Here is a 21,365-nt window from a genome sequence, read left to right on the forward strand (position 1 = left end):
GAATTAGAAAGGGATCAAATAGATTCAATGTTCAGAATAATAATACATTCTAGGGGAAAAAAACCTAGAGGTTAGAACTGTTTAACGTATTGTGGGAGCAAGCTTATGTATATGGAGTTTTAAGCTTGCTTTTTCCTTTTCCCCTTGGGGGTCAAAGGAGTTCACAACTAGGGAAAGGCACAATTTAACGAATCTAACAACAAATGATTTGTTCTGTAGAAAACTGGGACAACGATTTTTGAAATGATATTTACAAGTATTAGTATATCTGCAGAGTATGATAGTCATTATTAAAGTAAAGTTTTTAAGTATTAAAAAGTATTGGAAAATACTTGTGCATTTATACCAGTGCTTTTCTTTAATTTAAAGCTACTTTTTAAAGGCCATCGTTGATCAGGTAAGCAATGTGGTCCACGTTCAACGTTGAGTATGCACGCTCGAATCTAAAGATTAGGATGGCCAAACCCTTGACTATTCACCCCCACCCCCCCCCCCCCCCAACCCACTCCCCCGGGATATGGCCGGCATGGAAGTTTCTTTCTGTTCTTGAATGTCATGCATGTCTGCTTACAAATCTGTTTTAGATTTATATGTAAATATAACGTGAAAGGATTACATGATGGTATGAATCATGTTTTGTTTTGAACATATTTTATTGATTAAACAAAAGGATTAGAAACAAGTTCTAACAACTTACAAGTTCCTCTCCTTAAATATAACAATGTTATGCATATGTCATGCATATGAATTTAGAACAAAAGAAAATATAATATTGATATACACAAAGAAATATTATTCAAATCTCAAGGATTCGTCTATAAACTTGTACAGAAGCGAAAATGCTTTTGTTGATATGTAAAGGTAGGTTGTTGTTGCCATATAAAAGTAAATTAGTATCAATGTTGACTAAATCTAACATAAACAATTGATCAAACATGTTGTTTCTCGCTCTAGTGTATTTTTTACATGAAAAAAAAGAAATGATACTCATCTTCTGTTTGACCACATAAACACAACGGATTATTTATAATATTACGTTTACAAAGATTCTAGTTTAATACACAGTTATGTCTCAGCTTTGTATGAATAATGTTGGTACAGCGTTTACCAAAATAAAAATAAATAGGGGGTTTCGTAACAGTAGGCATATGTTTGCAAAACAAATTGATTGAGGTGGCTGTTCTGGCTTCTATATTTAGTGAATTCCATTGATTGACAGCATTGGGTACAAATGATTTTTTTAGTAAATCTAATCTACACTTAGGAACATTAAACTGATCCTTGTTTCGTGTGTTGTATCGAGATATATTTTCCTGCTTGTTAGGAATAATATCAAATAAATAGTCAGGCAAACTCCCAATGTTTTCATCTTAGCGATGTATCGTCTGGTTTGTAAAATTTCCCACCCTGTTTCTAAGTAAAGCGCTTCCCTTGGTACAAAAATTGGCAACCCAGTGACGATTCGTGCAGCACACAATTGAACCTTTTCAAGTTTGTCTGCATCATGCACAGAACAGCCATTATTTAAAAGTCCTGAATCATGTCTGTTAGCATGGCTATTGAATTAAATTACATGAGACACCTGCACATTCCGGCCATAGGTTTCAAATTTCTGTTCTTTAGGCACCAATACAACATTTACTTGCTTTTTTATCTTGTCTGTATAATTATTTATGAACACAAAAATCACCACTGGTGGTATGAATTATTTGACGAGGGGTGAAAGATCAAAAGTGTTGTGACCGAAGACAAAGATCTACTTTGCATGCATTGATCCTTTTTGATTCAGATCATGAGTATACGAATTATTATGTTTCTTCTTTCAAAGGTTAAATGTCATTTTTTTTTTGCTGGAAATCGGGCCAATTGGCAGCTGGCGTAACCAAGTGTATGGATTTCTTGAATAAATTAAAATTCATTGGAATTTAGTAAATGTCAAAGATGCGTGAAGAAATAGCCCGGAATGATTGTTTTCTGTATATTATACATCACTTCGGCGCTAAAATCATTCATTTTTTCTATTTTCTAAAGCACGTACAGCCAAACAGAAAAAAAAACAACTTTCATTTCATCCAGATATAAGACACTTCTCTTTCTAACGTTATGAAAAGAAAGCTTGAAATAAGTTGCATGAAAAAAGGTGCATGAACTTCAAACATATCCACACAATATTTATTATTCATAAGGTGTCACGTTTACATCGTTATTTGAACATGTCACGTTCTCATCGTTGAACAGTACACACTATCAAAAAATATCTTGGTTACAAAAAATGATTTAAAAAAACTTGCAAGTTTACAGTTGTTTTCATTGCTTTTGTACCTAACAGGCATTTAGAGTAATACTGTCGATTTAATTAGATTGTTTTTCTGCTTTCTCTGCATATGAATGTGATGTTTGCCATGACTGTTTTTCTTTTTTAAACTTTTTTTTAAATGGTTGTGTTATGATACTTTTGGTGGTTCCCATATATAGAAATAAATTCAAACACAGATTGATAGTATTTCCTTAGAACAAAGTTAATACATTCAAAATTGTACTCTTGATTGGAAATCAAGTAGTGGAAATGAAGACTCAGCACGGGGAATTTAATTACTAGTATTAGCATGTACATTTACATATACACAAGGTAACATGCAGTTTCCAGGTTTTGTGAATGGTGGTACGGCTTTATCTATTACAATGGAGATTGTGCAGCATAACTATTACTTATTTATGCCTTGTTTAACACAAAACTCATGTGTCTGGGTGAATTTTTGGTATGATGAATCGTTAGAAAAGGTTAGGCGAAACAAAAATAATTCATGAATAAATACAAGTTAAATTTTCCCGTGTCAAAACGAAAGCATACTAACAATGCAAATGTAATATATTGAAATGAAGTATAATTTATCATTTATTAGTTAAAGTAATTAAAATATTCAAGAAATATACAGTCGTGATCGGTGCGAAATTCGGTGAAAGAGTTTGCACCAACGGTGATACACTAGATCACACGGGCATCGTACCAATATCCGAATATGGAACGCATCAGCTGCCGTATGTAGAAAATCTTCATAAAATGATGTAATGTTAAAGTCTCATCATATTATGAAGATTATCTACATAAGGCAGTTAATGTGTTCCATATCCGAACGTGTAGATGCTGTCCCGACAAGATCCCGTTAAATTCCGATTGGATTCAGAAACTTGACACAGTCAATATCTAATACCCTTGCTCGTTATATAAAAAGACGGTGGTAACTAAACTATTTTCTGAGCGAAAAAATTCTCCGTCCGGGATGACTTTTTGTTGCAGGTTTAATAATTATAATTCATTTTTGACGTGTATGCGTAAGTAGCGGCCTTCAGATGGGCAAACAAATTGAAAATTGGGTCAACATCAAAGTTTAATTAATTTATGCGTCATGATAAATGCAGTTTACCTGGTATCAATCCAACTGCCTTGAAAAACATAAAAAATGATTTCATTTATTGTTGTAAACTCTGCCTTAGACAGTCACGTGACCTGCATAATCAAACGCACTGGTTTTTCTGTACATTTTGAAATAAACCATTGTTTATTATGAATACAACGTATGATATTTATAACATGTACAATAATAATAATAATACATGATCAAACAGGGATTTGGAAACCAGTTAACACTTATATTAATCAGTTTCCTTAGATATAATTCACTTATCTTTAATTATTGATGTGCCCAGATTGGAATGTCTTTGTAAGCACGTCTAAAGGCTGAACTAACAGTTTGTTTAAAAGTGCGTTATGGAAGAAAAAAGATGCAAGATTAGAAAATTAACTGTAATTTTGATTAAGTAAATTAATATGATATAGAATATATAAGTAATAAGGATAAGAAATCACCGTTTGAGTATTACGAGGCTGTCAAATACTTTCGGGGCGATCAAATCCAATAATTTAAAAAGCCCGAAGGGCTTAATGGTAGATTTGATCACCCCGACCGAATTTGATATCCTCATAATATTCAAAGAATGATATCTTATTCCTTATATCTAAATAATTTTCAGCAATTGTACGATTAAATATTAAAATAGTAATTGATGGAATGTATTGGACTATAGATTAAAAAGTGAATTCTAGTGTTGTCAGAGACAAACACTGGAAAATGTAAATATTTAGAAATCCAACACAGCAAATAAAATGTAATTGTGGAATCTAATTGAAATACATATGTACATAGATTCATTTTTTATAAGTTGTGGCATCAGTGTAGATACAGTTTACCATGCCTGTGCGGATATACATTACTCTCTCTCTCTCTCTCTCTCTCTCTCTCTCTCTCTCTCTCTCTCTCTCTCTCTCTCTCTCTCTCTCTCTCTGAGCAAGAGACAGTGCATGTTTATATCCCGGCGTTCGACTTGGATAATTTCTTGACAATGACACACCAGTTGACCAAATATCCCACCACCGAAAAATAAAAAGACATTATCCTGTAATATTTAACAGTATCAAGACTTAATACTGCTTAAAGTTCAGTTTCATTACATATGTCATGACTTTTCAAAATGATATATGTCTATCGGTAGAAAAAAAATCTTATCAGGTCTTCCACAAGTTTAATTTAATTTCTATCATTTACTTTGACCTTTTAAATGTTAAAACGGAATACCATAATTGAATATAATATAGTATTTTCAGAGTAAAAGTCATTTTATCTTTTATTGTGTTACAGTATATAAATTTCTAATACCTGCACTTTCAGCAACACTTTAATGGGAATGCACTTTGTTTACAACCTACACCGTGGTAAATAGCCTCTTCTTGTGCATTTTCAAAAAATTGTCTTCAAATCTAGAGCCTCGAGCAAAAAAAAAAGAAAAAAAAAAAGTAATTGTCATTCAATTAAATTTATCTTACTTTCATTTCTTATCCATACAGGACGTCAACGTTTTGGCGCTTTTCGGGAAAAATTGTCAAGTTATAAAATGTAATGTCAAATATATACAAGTAGTACAATGATCTCCAGTAGCCCAAACGGAAGGGAAAATACTTCTTTGCATCTATCTGCATTATTTAATAATCATTGTCTATTTTTATGCGTTTCTATATAGGCCTATATATTTTGATAGTTTTCCAATATAATCGTTTAGATGATAAATAAACAACTTTTCAGGGGATTTTTTTGTGGCCAAAAACAATGCATAGGATTAGCATCTGAATGAATAATTTTCTAAAATTTGAATTTTATGACGTCACATACTACTTGCATTAATTTAATTAAGCGCTGTCCCATCATACACACTAATTAACAGCATACGTAATTTGTCACTTCGGGCAAATGCGATGTTTTATGGTATATACCAGTCGTTTTATGAAAATGCCACGCCTATCAAACTTATTTGCGAAATTATTTAGCATTATGATTATTCAGAGGGCCTTTTTTGAAAAATTCTCTAATAAATACCAACTGGACAGGACAAATAAAATCAGAATACGGAACAAGAAGGTAAGAGAGACATCCTTAATATTAACAACATTTTGTTATCAGAATTAATTCTTGATACTACACATCGCTTGCGTTTTATTTTTGATAAACATAAAATACATGTCTATATATTTTAAAGGTTTTATAAAGCCGCATTTAATTTTCCAAAAACACTCAACTCATTAAAAAAAATATACCCAGATATATGGCAATTTTGAATCTGATTTATATTAACATAAACTCATTATCAAATGCTTTGTGATTAAATGTGCAACTTAGCGCCATAGTAACATTTTGTTAAATCATTTTATATAGTAGATAACGCATTTCCCTTTACCAAAATGTTCAACTCCGGATAGTTGTTTAATTAAGAACTACGTAATCCATTGTTCTGTGGATTAATCAAATTGAATATTCGTTGGCATCAATAATCGCGGATTTAGCCCTTTACAGTTTTTAGGATATTGGCCGTTACAAAAGTTTGGATTACTAGGAATCAAAATGTGTATATGACAATTAATTGGTCATGGACAATTTTTTCCTCCAATAATCTGCATCATCATACATCGTCGCAACCCTCTGTGCGGAGTAGTAGACAATCTTACTCCAGGCCCCGGGGCCATAAAACTTAGACGGGCTCACTTTTGATCTCAGTCTCACCTTTTCACTATATGTTCCTTTTGTAAAAGTGAGACTTAGATCAAAAGTAAGCTCGTCTAAGTTTTATGACCCTGGGGCCAGTGGTAGAATGTTGTTCATAATATGTAGATCAGTTGTACGCCTAGTAAAGAATGTTTGTCTTTGGCGAGCATTTGATCACAGTTAGAGCCTGAAGTGATTGGTAAACGATTTATATGTTAATTACCTAAAAATCATCGTGTTAACATAAAGCAAGCCAGATATAATATACACATCCTTGAACCACAATTCAAAATACGATTCGAGTTTTGTTAATTAATGGTATAGCATGTTTTTTTTTTCATGAACTGTAGTTTAAACGCTCACGGATAAATGGAGTGGTCATTTGAGTGAAATAAATTGAATTGAATTGAATTGCATTTAAAATACAAGAAACTACATATGTACGATCAGTTGATTTTTATTTTCTTTTGATAGATGATAGACACCTATTTATATGCTGTGTGGCTTGGGCTCATTGGGCTGTCGTCTGCCCTTCTGGAGCCAACTCCCTTTCCCGCCGAATTACAAGAATGTTACGAATACCGTGCTTACAATATGACACCATCATTTAAGGCTGCTATGCACATTCAAAACATCTGCTTTAGGAATTATCAATACAACCAATTCGCCGCCGGTAAAGTTTGGTCCGGTCCTAACATCACACAAGAAGGTGTTAACTACATAGAAAGCCTATTTCGCCAGATCCTCTTGGAAGCAAAACATGTAGAGAAATATAATAAACATGGCGGAAGACAGAAGCGACAAGCGTTCCCGGGAAGATTCAGACGCGAAGTACGGAGTCCTGGGGCTTTCCAACCATACGCAAATTGCATACAGCGACTTCAAAGCGAGGTAAGTGTAAATGCGTGTTCGACTTTTACTAGTAAGTAATTCTAAATTGTTCCATACATTTACATGTTATGTTGCGAGTTTCAACATAGCGTTGCCAAATAAAATCAAAGTTCTGAAGTACTGAAAGCCGGGCTTTTTGATGTGTCATTATGCATATCGTGTAGCAAAGACTGACAATCTCTCTCTCTCTCTCTCTCTCTCTCTCTCTCTAATGCTTTGAATGTCGGCAAAACGTCTGAGAGCGACTTAATTTGTAAGCAGCTATTAACAAAAATATGCCATATATAGAAACATGTACTGACAATTCGCATGCCTACAGACAACAGCCCCTGGACTAATACGGTTTTTTTTTTCAGTCGGTAGAGCCTGCCACTGCTGGACGCAATACCTATCAAACTATGGCCGTTTTCCACACTGGAGAAACGCTGCGATATGCTCATGGCGGACCCGCTTTTGCTCCATGGCACAGAATTTACTTGCTGTTGTAAGTATAAAAACAAACCAATTCTTACACGCTCAATGTATTAAGCTTTTCAAATTCCTATTACTGACTATAACTTTAAAGTAATGTGAATTCAATTCATATTTAACAAAAATTACATATTTGGTTTTGTGGAGAATCAAAAGAAAAATAACAATTTTAGATAAGTTACGACTAAATGACATACTTTTTCAATACTTTTTCATATCGAGTCAAATTATTTTTGAAAAAGCCCTTTCACTATCTTCTCTTTGGTGTTAGGTTGGAGACAGCGTGTAGAGCCCCCATTCCTTACTGGGATTCTGGTCTTGACCACGATATGACGAACCCCACCATGTCCATTCTTTGGAGTAATCAGTTCTTCGGTAATGGAGACGGAGAGGTTATGAATGGTCCTTTTAGAGACATGCGAACGATTCTTGGAACTCCAGTTATCAGAAACTACGGAACAGGTCAGTATTTGATCCAGAAAACCTTTAAATAATGCGATAATTGCAGGTCTCTGCATTTATTTTATTCTTCCAAAAAGACAGACAATCAGTTTTCTCCAAGTATCAGCGGGGATTTCAATAAAAATAAGCTCGCCAAGTCCTTTTCACAATCTCTGCTAACATCGAATAACGAGGTCTCTGTTTATTGTAGGTGACAGTGCCTTGTTTACCAAAGAAGGTCTGAGAGCTGTTTTAAGTCAAAGAAACTATGCAGACATTGCCGAACCTTTGTTTGGAGATGCTTTTATGAATAGCTTAGAAGGACATCACAACGGTCCCCATGTCTGGGTCGGAGGTCATATTTCGGCCTTGAACTCTGCTCCATGGGACCCAGTGTTTTACATGCACCATGCTTACGTCGACGCGGTGTGGGAACGTTTCCGGGAGCAGCAGGTAACAAACGGCATTAACCCTGAAACAGACTACCCAAGAACCCCCCCTCCACCGGAGGGACACGCTGCTAACGACAGGATTGATTTCCGACCTTATATCAACCCAATTACAAATATTTTTGCAATGAGAAATCTCGTTGCAAATCTCGTCAGGTATGAGCCTTTCCCGACATGTGAAAACACTTGCAACAGTAGTCCGCATTTATCCTGCGACAGGGCTAGACGGATTTGTGTATCAAGAGAACGACCCGTTGCACAAGGGAACATTGTATCAGCATCGTCTTCCTCTTCATCGGTTGCTATGGGAGCATCTCGGGGGTCTGCATTTAGGGTGGAGTCCCGTTCACAAGCTAGGGCCGAAGCAAGAGGACCTCTCCCCGTCGGTCAAAAATTCCGCAGCTCCCCCATGCAAGACCCACGTAATGGAGCCGACACTATTGGAACAGGACCCGCAGCTGCTCAAATTCGGCAAGCCAGCGTCCAAGTTAGAGCGAGTGCAACTAGCCAATCCCAATCATCGACTCAAACCAGAGTTCGACGAGACGTGTTCCAGAACACCACAGCCCATAGTAACCACCAATCCGTGTCATCCCTTGAGAGATCATTCACCAATACTTTTGTTTTGGACGGTGTCGTGGATTTGAAACGATGGGTCTACGTACCAGTGCGTATTGTATATACTAGGTCTCCAAATGTCCAAGGAGTAGACCCAACATTACTTGGAAATGCTGAACTCGCAAACGACGTTTGCCAAACAGCACATTCTGGTGCTTCAAAAGTGTTTGTAGCTTCTAACGGTCTGAATTATTACGGAAACTACAAAGAGTTTGCCATCATAGACGAGAGACAACCAGTGTCTATCACTACGACAGCAGTCGGGATCAAGAATCCTGAATTCGGGGAAGGAGAAGTGTTGTTCACTTCGTACGATTCTTGTGGTCGGCCATGCCGCCCTCTGTGTCTGACGTCAGTCAACGGTCAACAGAAATACAAGGCTTGCTCTGGAGTCTTCAAGATCTCCTCTGCTGCTCCCACAATGTACAGAAATTCGTACAAAGAAGCCATTGCAGCAAATCTGTTAGAGGAGCTTAATATGGTAGATTCAGGTTCCGATGCATCATCTCCTCCTGTGACCTTTGTGTGTGGAAATAGTAACACTTGGCCTTGGAGCTATTAAACTTTGTATGCAATTTTATTAATGTATTTAAATGGTGTATGTTAAGAGTTTTGTTGAAATAAAGATATTTTTGTTATTGATTATGTTATATTTTTGATTTCGATTTGCATGAATCATCAAAGTTTATATTTAAGGTCTTCCGTTTCCAACGGAAGACCTTTCTATTATTGTGCGGGAAAAAAATTAAGATTATTCTTATTTTTCTTTTTTTTTTTTTGTTTCCTAGACGCGAACTTTGAGGCTTCATATCTTGCTCATTTCTGAACGGTTTTTGCTTAAATTTTCAGGGCTAATGTACTTTACAAAACACTATCTTAAGCAATTCATAAAATGTAGAATTCCCTTTCCGTTAAAGAGTTATTTCCCTTTTAAATTTTTTTAGGGCCTTTTGTTTCCAGACAAAGGCTCTGAGACTATGATAGCAGGGAATGGGAATCCAACGAATTTCAATAACAGAGACATTGTAGTTGTGCACATTTGTTTTTGTTTTTAGATTACCTTTTTTATTTAGGAAAAGGTAGGGGGTCAAAAAACAGGATTTAAAAAAGTGCAAAAATTTAGACATGTTTTCCTTTATATCTTTTGAACAAAAAACATTTTGTTAAGACATGTAGAATAAAAGTTGTGCAAAATATCAAGGGCTTTCATTTGACACCAATAAAAAGGGGCTGGCCCCTTAAATTAAGGGCCAATGGCCCCTAAAAAATATTGCTTAATAACTCAAAAACGGTTAGGATTTTGATATGGCTGTCGCTGGAAAAGTTGTTTGTTGGGATCTCATGAAGGTCGTTTCAATGTTATTTTGTAAGTGGTTTGTGTAGTATGAGTGTAAAAAGCTTTATATGTTAGCATGTACCTGTTTTTATTTGACAAGTTAACGAAAGACTTTGTGCGTACAACTGGCATGAAGTTACCGCAGAAAGTATGCTGGTTTATACAGGAGGCATTAATTCATAAGAATTTTTTTTTTTTAGAATACATGCTTTTTTTAGGAGTTTAAGTCGTTGTTAAGTTCTTATAGTGCACAATCCTTAAAAACGGGAATTGGAAAACAAATTAAACATTCTTTTTCTTTTCTAGTAAAACACAAAATATGGAATAAAAAAATATATGCATTACCTTTTTGTTATAAACATCATGCATTCAAAATCTACCTTGAATCAGAGCTCTGTGTGTACCATTACGTAAGCTCTCCCTCGCCCGCGGCCGAGAAAGTCGGTCACCGTGGTCGCGGCTGGACTACCTAGCGGTCAGTGGTTATCTAATACACGAGAGTTGCGTCTCTCATATATGAATTTATTTAGCCGCGAACTCAAGAATTGTTTTAGTTTTGATTACACAAAATCTTTTGTGGATTAAACGATTGGATGTCAGGTAAGAAACACATGTAGTTCATTTAATTAATAAAAGCAATGTCATTCTCTAAACCAATAATAGACATAGATCAATTGTGGGTTTTTAGTTTAAAATAAAGAACTTCTATTTGATAGAGTAAGGTCATTATACTGCAAACTTTTCAAATCTTCCTTAGTTCTGTGCGTTGTACCTTTACGTAATCTAGCCTTCGCCCACGGCCGAGGAGATCAGCCACGGCTGCATTACCTAGCGGTAAGCGGTTATTTACATGTAATACACAAGATTCGCACACCGCGACTTACACTTACATGCATATGAACGTGTTTGAGTTAATATAGCCGTATATACAAGAACTGTTTTAATTTTATGTTATAAAGATTTGTCCTACTTGTATATATTTAATTAAATATTTGAGTGTAAATGAATATTAATGAACGATATTACTCCATATCGGAAAAATCGTTAGACATAAACTAATGGTTGGTTGGTTTATGTAAACTACTTTAAAAACTGTACAATTAATGTTTTAAATCAACACCCCCACCCCACCCCCCTCAAATATTAAACCTTTAAATAATGATCATCCCTCGCACATGGCTGAGGAGATCCGGCGCGAGTGGTTAAGTGATCCGCGGTCGGTTCGTGTTCTTCTACATGTACCTTATGACGCGTTTATGTTTCATTTTTTGCACGGACACAACTTTATTTTATTATGTTTTCAACTATTATATTGGTTTAAGATAAAGTTATTTTACTTGTACAGTTGATTAAGCATTGATTTATAGATAGCGTACAAGGTAGTTTAAAAATCAAATCAAATTATAATCAAAGTTCCATGTTACATGTTTGCGGTAGGTGCTAGCACGATAAAGGAATGCCCTGAATTGAGGCATTCGATGATTATTTTAGAAAATATTCACATGAGTTTAAACAACTTTAGATTAGATTCTATCGGTCACATATTAATCAATTCTGTAGTTCCATTGTGGAAGCGAACTCATTGCTCCCCCCCCCCCCCCACTCCTCCCGCCCCGCTGACAGGTGCTCGCGCTGGATTTTTTTTTAATTGGAGAAAAGATATCAAGATCTGTCGAAAATCATTTTTGGTGGTTTCTTCTTATGTGTAACATTTTGTTTCACTTTCCCACCCCTTTGTTTATTCGGCCAGTCTGTGTTAATTCAATTGCTGCATGCGACCGAGAATCTTGTGCCGCTTCAGCGCACACAGCCAGCTCAGAACATTTATAGCCCCAGGTCATCAATTGTTATGTAATTGAGTAACAGTTGGAAGGGTGATTTTACTACATAAAATAATAAAATCATAATATAATCTATTTTAATTGAGTACCATGCGTATAGATTCCCATAATAATTAATTTTTTTATTTCCTTTCAATGTTTACATTTAATTTTGTTCAAATAATTAATAAATTTTCTATCATTTCAATTGTGTGCTTTATCAAATTCTGATTCCGATTACCTTGAAGTCATTTATTTTCCATTGGCTTTTGACAAAAGAGAGACGCCTGACCATCCAATGAAAACAAATACACAGAGTTTGATTGACAGGTTCAGCCAGGTGCAGGTCTCGCCCGATGTCCGAGGTTATGTGTGCTGCTTGTACACAGCCGAATGGTCTCAGTAAGAGTTATCGATGTAAATAGATAATAAAAATACATGCTTATCAAAACATAATCGTGCAAGTTAAAGTTGATTTAGGTTTGTTCCAATAGAAATCATGTTTCGCTAACTGTATTTAATATTTTTTATGTATAGCGAATTTTAATATTGTTTCAGTACTGAAACATCGCATGAAAACGTTAAATATACATGTACTCTGTAACTAGTCGTCTTTTAATACACATTCCTTTCTTTTGTTTGTTAAAAATTCGTTCAATTTTGTTAAAGTAATGTAAAACACGGGCGCCATTTTGAAACAATTAACTTGTCAGAGAGTTCCGAATGAAATCTGATGAACTTTTCAAACGGTTCTCGCACGCTTTGCTCGAAACGATTTACACGCTTTGCTCGAAACGCTAAACGGTTTACATGAAACTCTAAAAGGTTTACACGAAACGTTTCTCGCACGTTGGCCGCACGCTTTTTTGGTGTAGTAGTACGTTTTAGGGTCTGTAAATTTTGTCAGCACGCAATTCTAAACTTGCACATAGTCTTCTAAAATTTAGAAATATTTTAATATAGAAGTTATCTTTGAGAAAAGTTTACGTGTTTTGTAGGCGAGTTCAGTTTAAAAAAGAAATACAATTCCTGACATGAATCATGAGTACATACTGTTTAAAGCTGCTTGGTCCGATTTTATATCAAATTTTATGCACGCTTTTAAACGATGGCTATGCTTAGTATATGTATAATAATAGACATTGCAGTACTTTTACCCTCAATTATGCCAAATTTCAATGAAGAAAAATACGTACAAAATTTGATAACAAAACAAACGACATTAAAAGGTACCGCGTTATTTCGCCTCATGTTAAATTTCACCCCTGACGACGAGACGGGTATGGTTGAATTACGACTTTGACATCGCATTATATAAAGGTCGAAATGATCAGACAAGTTACAAATAAGCATGTGTACGTTTTGTTCGCTGATATTTCCAAAGTCTGCATTCTTTACAATCGATGCATAGCATGTGGGTTGAATAACCCCAATCATTCGGGGGACGAAACCAAGCGGTTTCCTTTTCTAAACATTCCCGTGATGCATTTTGGTTTGTTTTTTCGTTTGCCCAAAGAGAAATTATTTTTATTTACTTTGAATATTTCTAACCTTGAAAGGAGACTGATTCTGCTGGTGTAAATAGGAGAAAGTCCATAACTTTCTAAGATAAATGATTTGTATGGAAAAAATTTTGATACTGTTATTTCAAAAAAATCGGACCAAGCAGCTTTAATGTTTATAACAATGCTTGCTACCCTTTGAAAATTTAACTTGCCATTAAACATGATCTCATTTTTTAAACAATGTTTGAAACGATTACATAAACTCTGCTCGACAAATAGTTTTCCTAAAATATTTTCTTCCTTTCTTTTTTCAAAACACGTTTTATATACAGACTTTCAATTACAACACGTTTTTATAACAAAAGCAGAACTGAAAGTATAGTCATTATAATCGTAACATATATTTTCAACTCGCAGCAACAACGGAAGACCTACTCGGGGCTTTGCCACGAGCTCTGCTCTAGTTACATCTATCTTTCTTTTAACAAATTAATTAATTGATTGTAAAATGTAAGATAAATTGACTTCATGTAAATTACTGTCAATATACATCAGTACGTTAGTTAAATGGAACAGCCAAACCGTTTTCTACAGGAATCTGACACCCGCATGATCACCACCATTTCATGTAGACCATGATATTTCTTAAGTCGCTGTAGGTTTCAACCAATCGTTAAACGGGGCGTGTAGATTTCAGTCCTGTTAATTTCCTGTAAGTTTTAGTCGCTGTAGGTTTCGACCAATCGATAAACGGGGCGTGTAGATTAGTCTTGTTAGTTTCTATTAGCGTTATGAATTAACAATTAGTGCCCGTAATAAAGTAATCATATTCGGCAGATGTAAATATTAAACAATAATTCAATGCCTGAGTAGTCAATAGACCAGGCCCCGGGGCCATAAAACTTAGACGGGCTCACTTTTGATCTCAGTCTCACCTTTTCACTATATGTTTCTTTTGTAAAAGTGAGACTTAGATCAAAAGTAAGCTCGTCTAAGTTTTATGGCCCTGGGGCCAGAATATTTTCCCCGATGTGTGTTCACACTGAACAACAGCACCAAGCGGAAAAATCTGGTCTATTGACTGCTCGGGCATTAAATTATTGTTTTATTACTTAATTAAATGTTAAGTATTTTGTGTTCACAGTTCTAAATTCCAGAAGGTTTTCATACCATTATGCATTCAGGTCATTGTTAAGATGTCAAGATGACCTAAATGATAAATTTTAAGAACAATAGTAAAACGACCATAATTAAGTTATCTTTTAATCTTGTAGCAATTAAACTCTTTCTTTGATGTTTCATGCTGATTATGAAGGTAGCGACCATTGCTGAAAAATTACGTAACACGCTTCGGCGTGCTATGTATTTATTCTGCAATGTTTCCACCTTCATATCCCGTATGAATCACCAAAAGGAGCATTTTATTCTATAAATAACGATTAATGAAACTGCTTCACCGCCCAAAAACATGTAACGCTTGATAACCAAATAATTTTGTTTAAATCATTGTCACTATGTTTTTTGTTTGCGAAAAATATAAAATAGCTGAAAAGTGAAAACATTGATTTTTTATTATGAATCTTTTAGTATAAAAAGTTAAATGGTTGAAAATGTATCTACTAGATAATATCTCGAGCAAGCGCGGGAAATAGCACTTTAAACGTTAGTATGATGCACAATGTTTAATCATATTTTTGTTAATTTCTGTTTTATATATATATATATATATATATATATATATATATATATATATATATATATATATATATATATATATATATATATATATATATATATATATTCAAATAAATAAAACAGAATGCGACAGTCCAAATTAAATAAATTGTTTAGTGTTAGCGCTTTCAGCCATGTCGGCTCTTCAGACAGTTATACTATCCATATATATATAGTATAACTGTCTGAAGAGCCGACATGGCTGAAAGCGCTAACACTAAACAATTTATTTAATTTGGACTGTCGCATTCTGTTTTATTTATTTAAGTATTTTTTGCTGTACCAAGGCTTTATTTATCGACATAGGGTATATATATATATATATATATATATATATATATATATATATATATATATATATATATATATATATATATATATATATATTCTTCTTTATTAATTGCTTTCTCATTCTATTTCTTTAAATTGAAATTAAAAACTAACAAAAACTAACTACATGGCTGGATTTTTAGAAGAGAGGACAGGGATAAAAAAAAATCCAAGCCGAAATTGATGATATATACATGTACATGTACGTGGCCTTATTTTTTTTTTGTTGGAGCTGACTGGGAAAAAAACAAAACTTTTTTTTATTTCAAAACCAGTGATTGGGTAAATAGTGCGTCACATCTCTAAATTTTGTTTTCATGTCTAATTTCCCTATAATTCACATCCCCGCTCAACTTCACCGTTTATAATGAATACATCATTTATTCATTTAACCGTAGAACACAATCTGTTTACTGTTTACAAATTAATGTCTAAGGTTTACTACACCAATTTATCGTGGTGTAAACATTTATGAAAATAGAAAACGCCAGTGTATTCATATTTATTTGCATGGTTTAAACCAAAGTTGTCAGATCCAAAGTATCTGCCCGATGGTTAACTCGCCCAACCCTTTCCGCCATGATGTTAATTTCACGTAGTCAATCCGCGTTCCTGGGCACCCCTTTCTGGAATGTTCTTTCCATCAAAACTTAAATCGCATTATATTGTTCTACTTAATTTATTTACTTTTTTACTTTAGCCAGAGACGATTCATGGTCTCTGCCCGCGATGCATGATAAACTCGTCCTTCACTTTTCTTTTATCAGTCAACCGGCGCTCTTGGTTACCCCGTTCTGGAGAGTTCTATCCCAAAGGACGTGCAAGCAAATGTAACAGTTCCATCCATAAAGACTCAACGCGTGCATTTCTATGTGCACTCTTTATGAAGGTAGCGATCATTGCAGAAAATTTACCTAACCCGCTTACGCGGATTATGTATTTTTTCTGCAATGTCGCCACCTTTATATCCCGCATATATATATATATATATATATATATATATATATATATATATATATATATATATATATATATATATATATATATGTGTATACACTAGTAGCTATTTTTAATTTTTCAGGTCAATAACATTTGTAATGTAAGATCCCTTGGCCAAAACTTGGCTGTAGAAGAATTGACTCCAAAAGATAGTACTTTGTGATAAAAATAGAAGTTCATTCTAATACCCTATGTCATAATACTTGTATTTATCTTCATCCTCTAGCATTAGTAAAAGAAAGTCATGCAAAAAGGAGCACAACAAATCATAAAAGTCCACCAAATGCCTTTGTACGTGTTACTGTTATTGTATGTACTATGTGTCTCTTCAACTCCAATGAGGCAACGCTTCCTGACATAGACATATACTCCCTGTAAATGAATACGTTTGATTTCAATAAAAACTATTCTATAGTGTTTTGATGATAAACAGATACCCGCGTGTCAAAAAAAAAAATATTGTCCCTCTATGAGTTCTATCCTTAGATATAACTACTTCACAAAACAGCACCAACTGTAGAGATACAGTCGTAGTTTATTGACAAAAATTAAAAAAAAAAGAGAGGCATTGAACCAATTTCACCCCTAACCTTAAGATACATCAAGTTGTAAGTTGTCTTGCCCTTTTACAAACATTAAACCACAAAAAAGAAAAGAAAAGAAAGAAAATAGAATGTTAATGCGGACTCTAGTCTATTTTCATTCCATGATGGATCCTGTAGTAAAATGTCAGTCGTTTGCGCTAAAGTGAGATTCATTTCAAATGCTTTCATTTTTAAATTCAGCACTTGATAAACAACAAAACTAATAAATTACTAAACAGATTATTGGGTTTCGTACGAAAGACGAATAGGGCCACATAAACGAATATTTTTATCTCGTAATTACGAGAAAAGATCTCGCTATTACGAGTTAATCATCTCGTAATTACGAGAAAAGATCTCGTTATTACGAGTTATATATCTCGTTATTACGAGAAAATCTCGTTATTATGAGATAATTTTCTCGTTATTACGAGAAAAGATTTCGTAATTACGAGAAAAGATCTCGTAATTACGAGAAAAGATCTCATTATTACGAGAAAAGATCTCGTTATTACGAGTTAATTATCTCTTTATTACGATAAACATTTTTTTTTACCTTAATGATATTCGAAAAAAGACAAGAAAATCGTTTTCATTGTTCCAAGGCAGACAGTTTAACTTTTAAAATTACTTGGTGGATGTAAACAGAGCAATCTTTAATTTGACTGTATAGGGTCCAGTACTACTTATACCCCGTTTGTCAAGCCAAATCGAGCATAATTAAAAAAACCCATTAATTTCATATTAGAATGCAGTGAAACAAAAATCTTGTGAAATTATCATTCTTGAATGCACACTAATTAAATAAGGAATATATCCTAGAGGAGAGGACTGCACGTAATGATATACAAACTACACCAATCCAATTTTCTCATAGTTTTATCCATTGCTGTAGAAACAATTAATTCGATCACACTACACAAAGAGGAATGTGAGTTATGAATTTAATATAACAGCTTTAAACGACTATCCACCATTTGTGAAAAAACCCCAATCAGACATATTAAATTCCAACAAAAATCAATTCGAAAGAAGATGTGTGCATAAGGCGTGTAAACTGCCTATATGGAGATAGATTAGATACTATAAAATTTAAATATCAAATAATCTCATAATTTCTTTCTAAATAATTGAAAACAATGTATATTTACCACAACATCGATTTATAAACCTTAAATATGTTAAATATTTGAAATAGGTTGATTTAATCTGGGTATGCATGTCAAAATCTCCAAATAGTGTCATTATTAGAACTTTTCTTTTATAGAATGGGTCTGAGCTCCATAGTTTGTCATAGTCTATATTAGGTTTAAAGGAAATCAAACCGATTTTAATCAACGAAAACGTGGAAAGATGACCCATTTCACTTTAAAAATGTCATTATGTATCGCAACAATTGAACATTTGAGAAAAATAAAACAAGACCGTAAATTGGTTGTTGAATTCGCATCTAGCATTTAAAATGGAATTTGTTGAAACTGAAATGGCTCAGTGGTTAGAGAATCAGACATTGGGTAACATTATGGAGCTATTTTGAAATATTTTTTTTCCTTACCGTTTGTTAAAATATTCAAAACTGAATATAGTTAGAAATTGTGCTTTTGTAAACTTGTATTATAACATTATCAAGAATATCTACTAGTAGTTGGAAAAAATAAAATTTGAAATTGTATTTCATGACTAAGCAAAATGGGCATTTGCGCTATCTTGTTCCCCCTATCTTCTTTGAAATATTTCTTTTAATTGCGAAGAGAACAGTGAATTTTATGAATGATTAATTCGTCAATTTTTGGAAAAATAATTTCCCATACAAACCAATTACTGTGGAATCATTAGATTTCGTGGTGGCTCAATTTTCGTGGAATTCGTGGATACCTCTCATCCACGAATTAACATCCTCTACGAATTAATAAATTAGGGCAATAAAGTCATATTCTCTCTGTAGGTTTAAAAGAATACACGAAATTACGTCCCCACGATCCTGTAAAATTTAAGCAATCCACGAAAATTGGCCCCCACAAAATTTAATGATTCCACAGTATCTTAGAAAGTTATAGACTTTCGCCTATTTACACCAGCAGAATCAGTCTTTTTTCAAACTTACAAACACTCAAATAAAATGAAAATAATTTAAAAAAAAAAGAAGGAAAAAAGCATGGGGATGTAAGAAAAGAGAACCGTTTGGTTTCGTCCCCCGAATGTTGGGTTTATTCAACCTGCATGTTATGTTTGATTGTAATTAAAACAAACTTCAGAAAAAGTAGTGAACAAAATGTATACAGGTTCATTTTTGATTTGCCAAACATTATGACCTTTATTAATAGCGATTTCAAAGTCGTAATGCAATCATACCCGCATCGATGTCAGGGGCGAATTTTTTAATATAAGGCTAAATAACGCGATAACATTTTATCAAATTTTATCAAATTTTGTAAATCATTTTTTCATTGATCTAACTGATCGAGAAAACTACTGCAATGTATATCATAACACACATACTTAGCATATAAATCATCATTTAAAAGCCTACAAAAGTGTACACATAATTTGGTTAAAAAAACAAAAAAAGGACCAAGCAAATACTTAATTTAAAAGGTCGACCCACTCTACGTTGACTTCATAAATTTTGTGCTGTAAACATTCTTGTTTTGGAAATGGTGGGATTGATTGAGATAAACGAGGCATACCTTTTTATAAGCGAGTGAAAGCATAATTTAACACCAAATCAACGCATAATCTGTCTTCTGCTGTGAGAGTTGTGACGTCACTTTATTGTATTGTTTATTGGTCAACATTTTGAATTTTGGGTAAGAGAGTTTAGGTATGGGAATATAAGTCTGTGCATAAACTATAATATGTATAGCGTCACATTAGAAATCAAAACATTATAAATATTATATAATTATGACTGTTTTTGAGGTCAATACGAAGCTTAATCATCGTACTGATCGAAAAAACAGCAATTATTATATTATGATCATTGACGAATTTATACATACGTATCTCATTGAGTGTTACATGTTTTAGTTTGAAGCCATAGCCGAACAAACTGAGAAACGCGATATTTCATTGGACGATCTATTTTTGTCCAATATAGAGAAAATCAAATGTTATACTGACCTTTTAGGTCACGTGCAGGTGAATAAAACATTCTAATGTTTTTATTTTTGGGGGTTTCTTTTGATATGAACCAATCAGAGATATACATTTTCAGTCTGATAGCCACAATTTTCACAGATTGAATTGTCACGAATAATGTCTCCATTTAAACTTCTAGCATTGTTTCTCAATTGACAATGTATAATATTTTCTCTGCGATTCCCAAAATTAAAAGGTTTTTTTTAATTGAATTGAGAGTATTGAAATATTGTTTGTTGATAAAATTTGAAAAAGAAGACAATGCTGGGAAACTTCTGATGTCGATAATTCATTCCACAGCTTACTATACTCTGTCCCGATTTTTTGATTCCACCACTTTTTGCTTGATATTTCGATAATCATAAATACCTTTGTGCTCAAACTACGTTCATCCACTGACATGAAAAATGTCCAGATTATCTGTTTTGAAAAGCCCCCTCTACCACTTCAGCTTTCAATACACATCCCAAAATAAAAAGTCTACGGGAATTTTGCATTGCATCAGCCATTAATAAGCCCGGATGATAACGTTGAAAAATTGCGCGAGACATCCCGAGTACTTACGAATGGAGAAAAGATGCAAACAATTTCCATTATAAATCACCGTTAGAAATTTGTTTTCGTTCCTGTTAATTTTTATGAGTGAAAAAGATAATTGTTCAATGAAGATATCTTGGATATATTCCCTTTCATCGATTTCAACTGCATTTCTTTCACAGGTACGTGTATTTTTATTAAAAATCATCAAAAAGTGATGGAAGCAATTACTTGGGACAGACTATAGTAACTGTAGAAGGTATAAAACTTCTTAAATAAGATGTAGTTCTGAATGACAAAAGTAAGACCATCATGATTTCTCCAGGAATAAGTGATATCAGGTAGAATACAAGATTCTAAAAGATTTTGTACGTAAAAAATGCAATTGACATTGATGAAAGGGAAAATATCCAACATAAT

General features: G+C 33.8%; 2 protein-coding genes across 2 annotated transcripts in view; one reads left to right on the forward strand and one right to left on the reverse strand.

Moving 5' to 3' along the window:
- Positions 1-21,365, reverse strand: part of LOC105348876 (NEDD8) — a 121,431-nt gene that overhangs the window by 21,418 nt on the left and 78,648 nt on the right. The window lies entirely within an intron of this gene.
- On the forward strand, positions 5,318-9,605 carry LOC117680537 (tyrosinase-like protein 1). Its single transcript, XM_034481662.2, has 5 exons — positions 5,318-5,471; positions 6,567-6,983; positions 7,340-7,467; positions 7,726-7,916; positions 8,107-9,605. The coding sequence occupies exons 1-5, from the start codon at positions 5,337-5,339 to the stop codon at positions 9,522-9,524; spliced, it is 2,289 nt and encodes a 762-aa protein (XP_034337553.2). The 5' UTR covers positions 5,318-5,336; the 3' UTR covers positions 9,525-9,605.

Source organism: Magallana gigas, chromosome 3, assembly GCF_963853765.1.
Source record: "Magallana gigas chromosome 3, xbMagGiga1.1, whole genome shotgun sequence".
NCBI classification, from domain to species: domain Eukaryota; kingdom Metazoa; phylum Mollusca; class Bivalvia; order Ostreida; family Ostreidae; genus Magallana; species Magallana gigas.

Coding starts and splice junctions, on each gene's coding strand:
- LOC117680537 (XM_034481662.2), top strand. CDS start 5,337: ATGAAAATGCCACGCCTATCAAACTTATTTGCGAAATTATTTAGCATT. Junction 5,472..6,566: donor TCAGAATACGGAACAAGAAG/GTAAGAGAGACA, acceptor TTCTTTTGATAG/ATGATAGACACCTATTTATA. Junction 7,468..7,725: donor CACAGAATTTACTTGCTGTT/GTAAGTATAAAA, acceptor CTTTGGTGTTAG/GTTGGAGACAGCGTGTAGAG.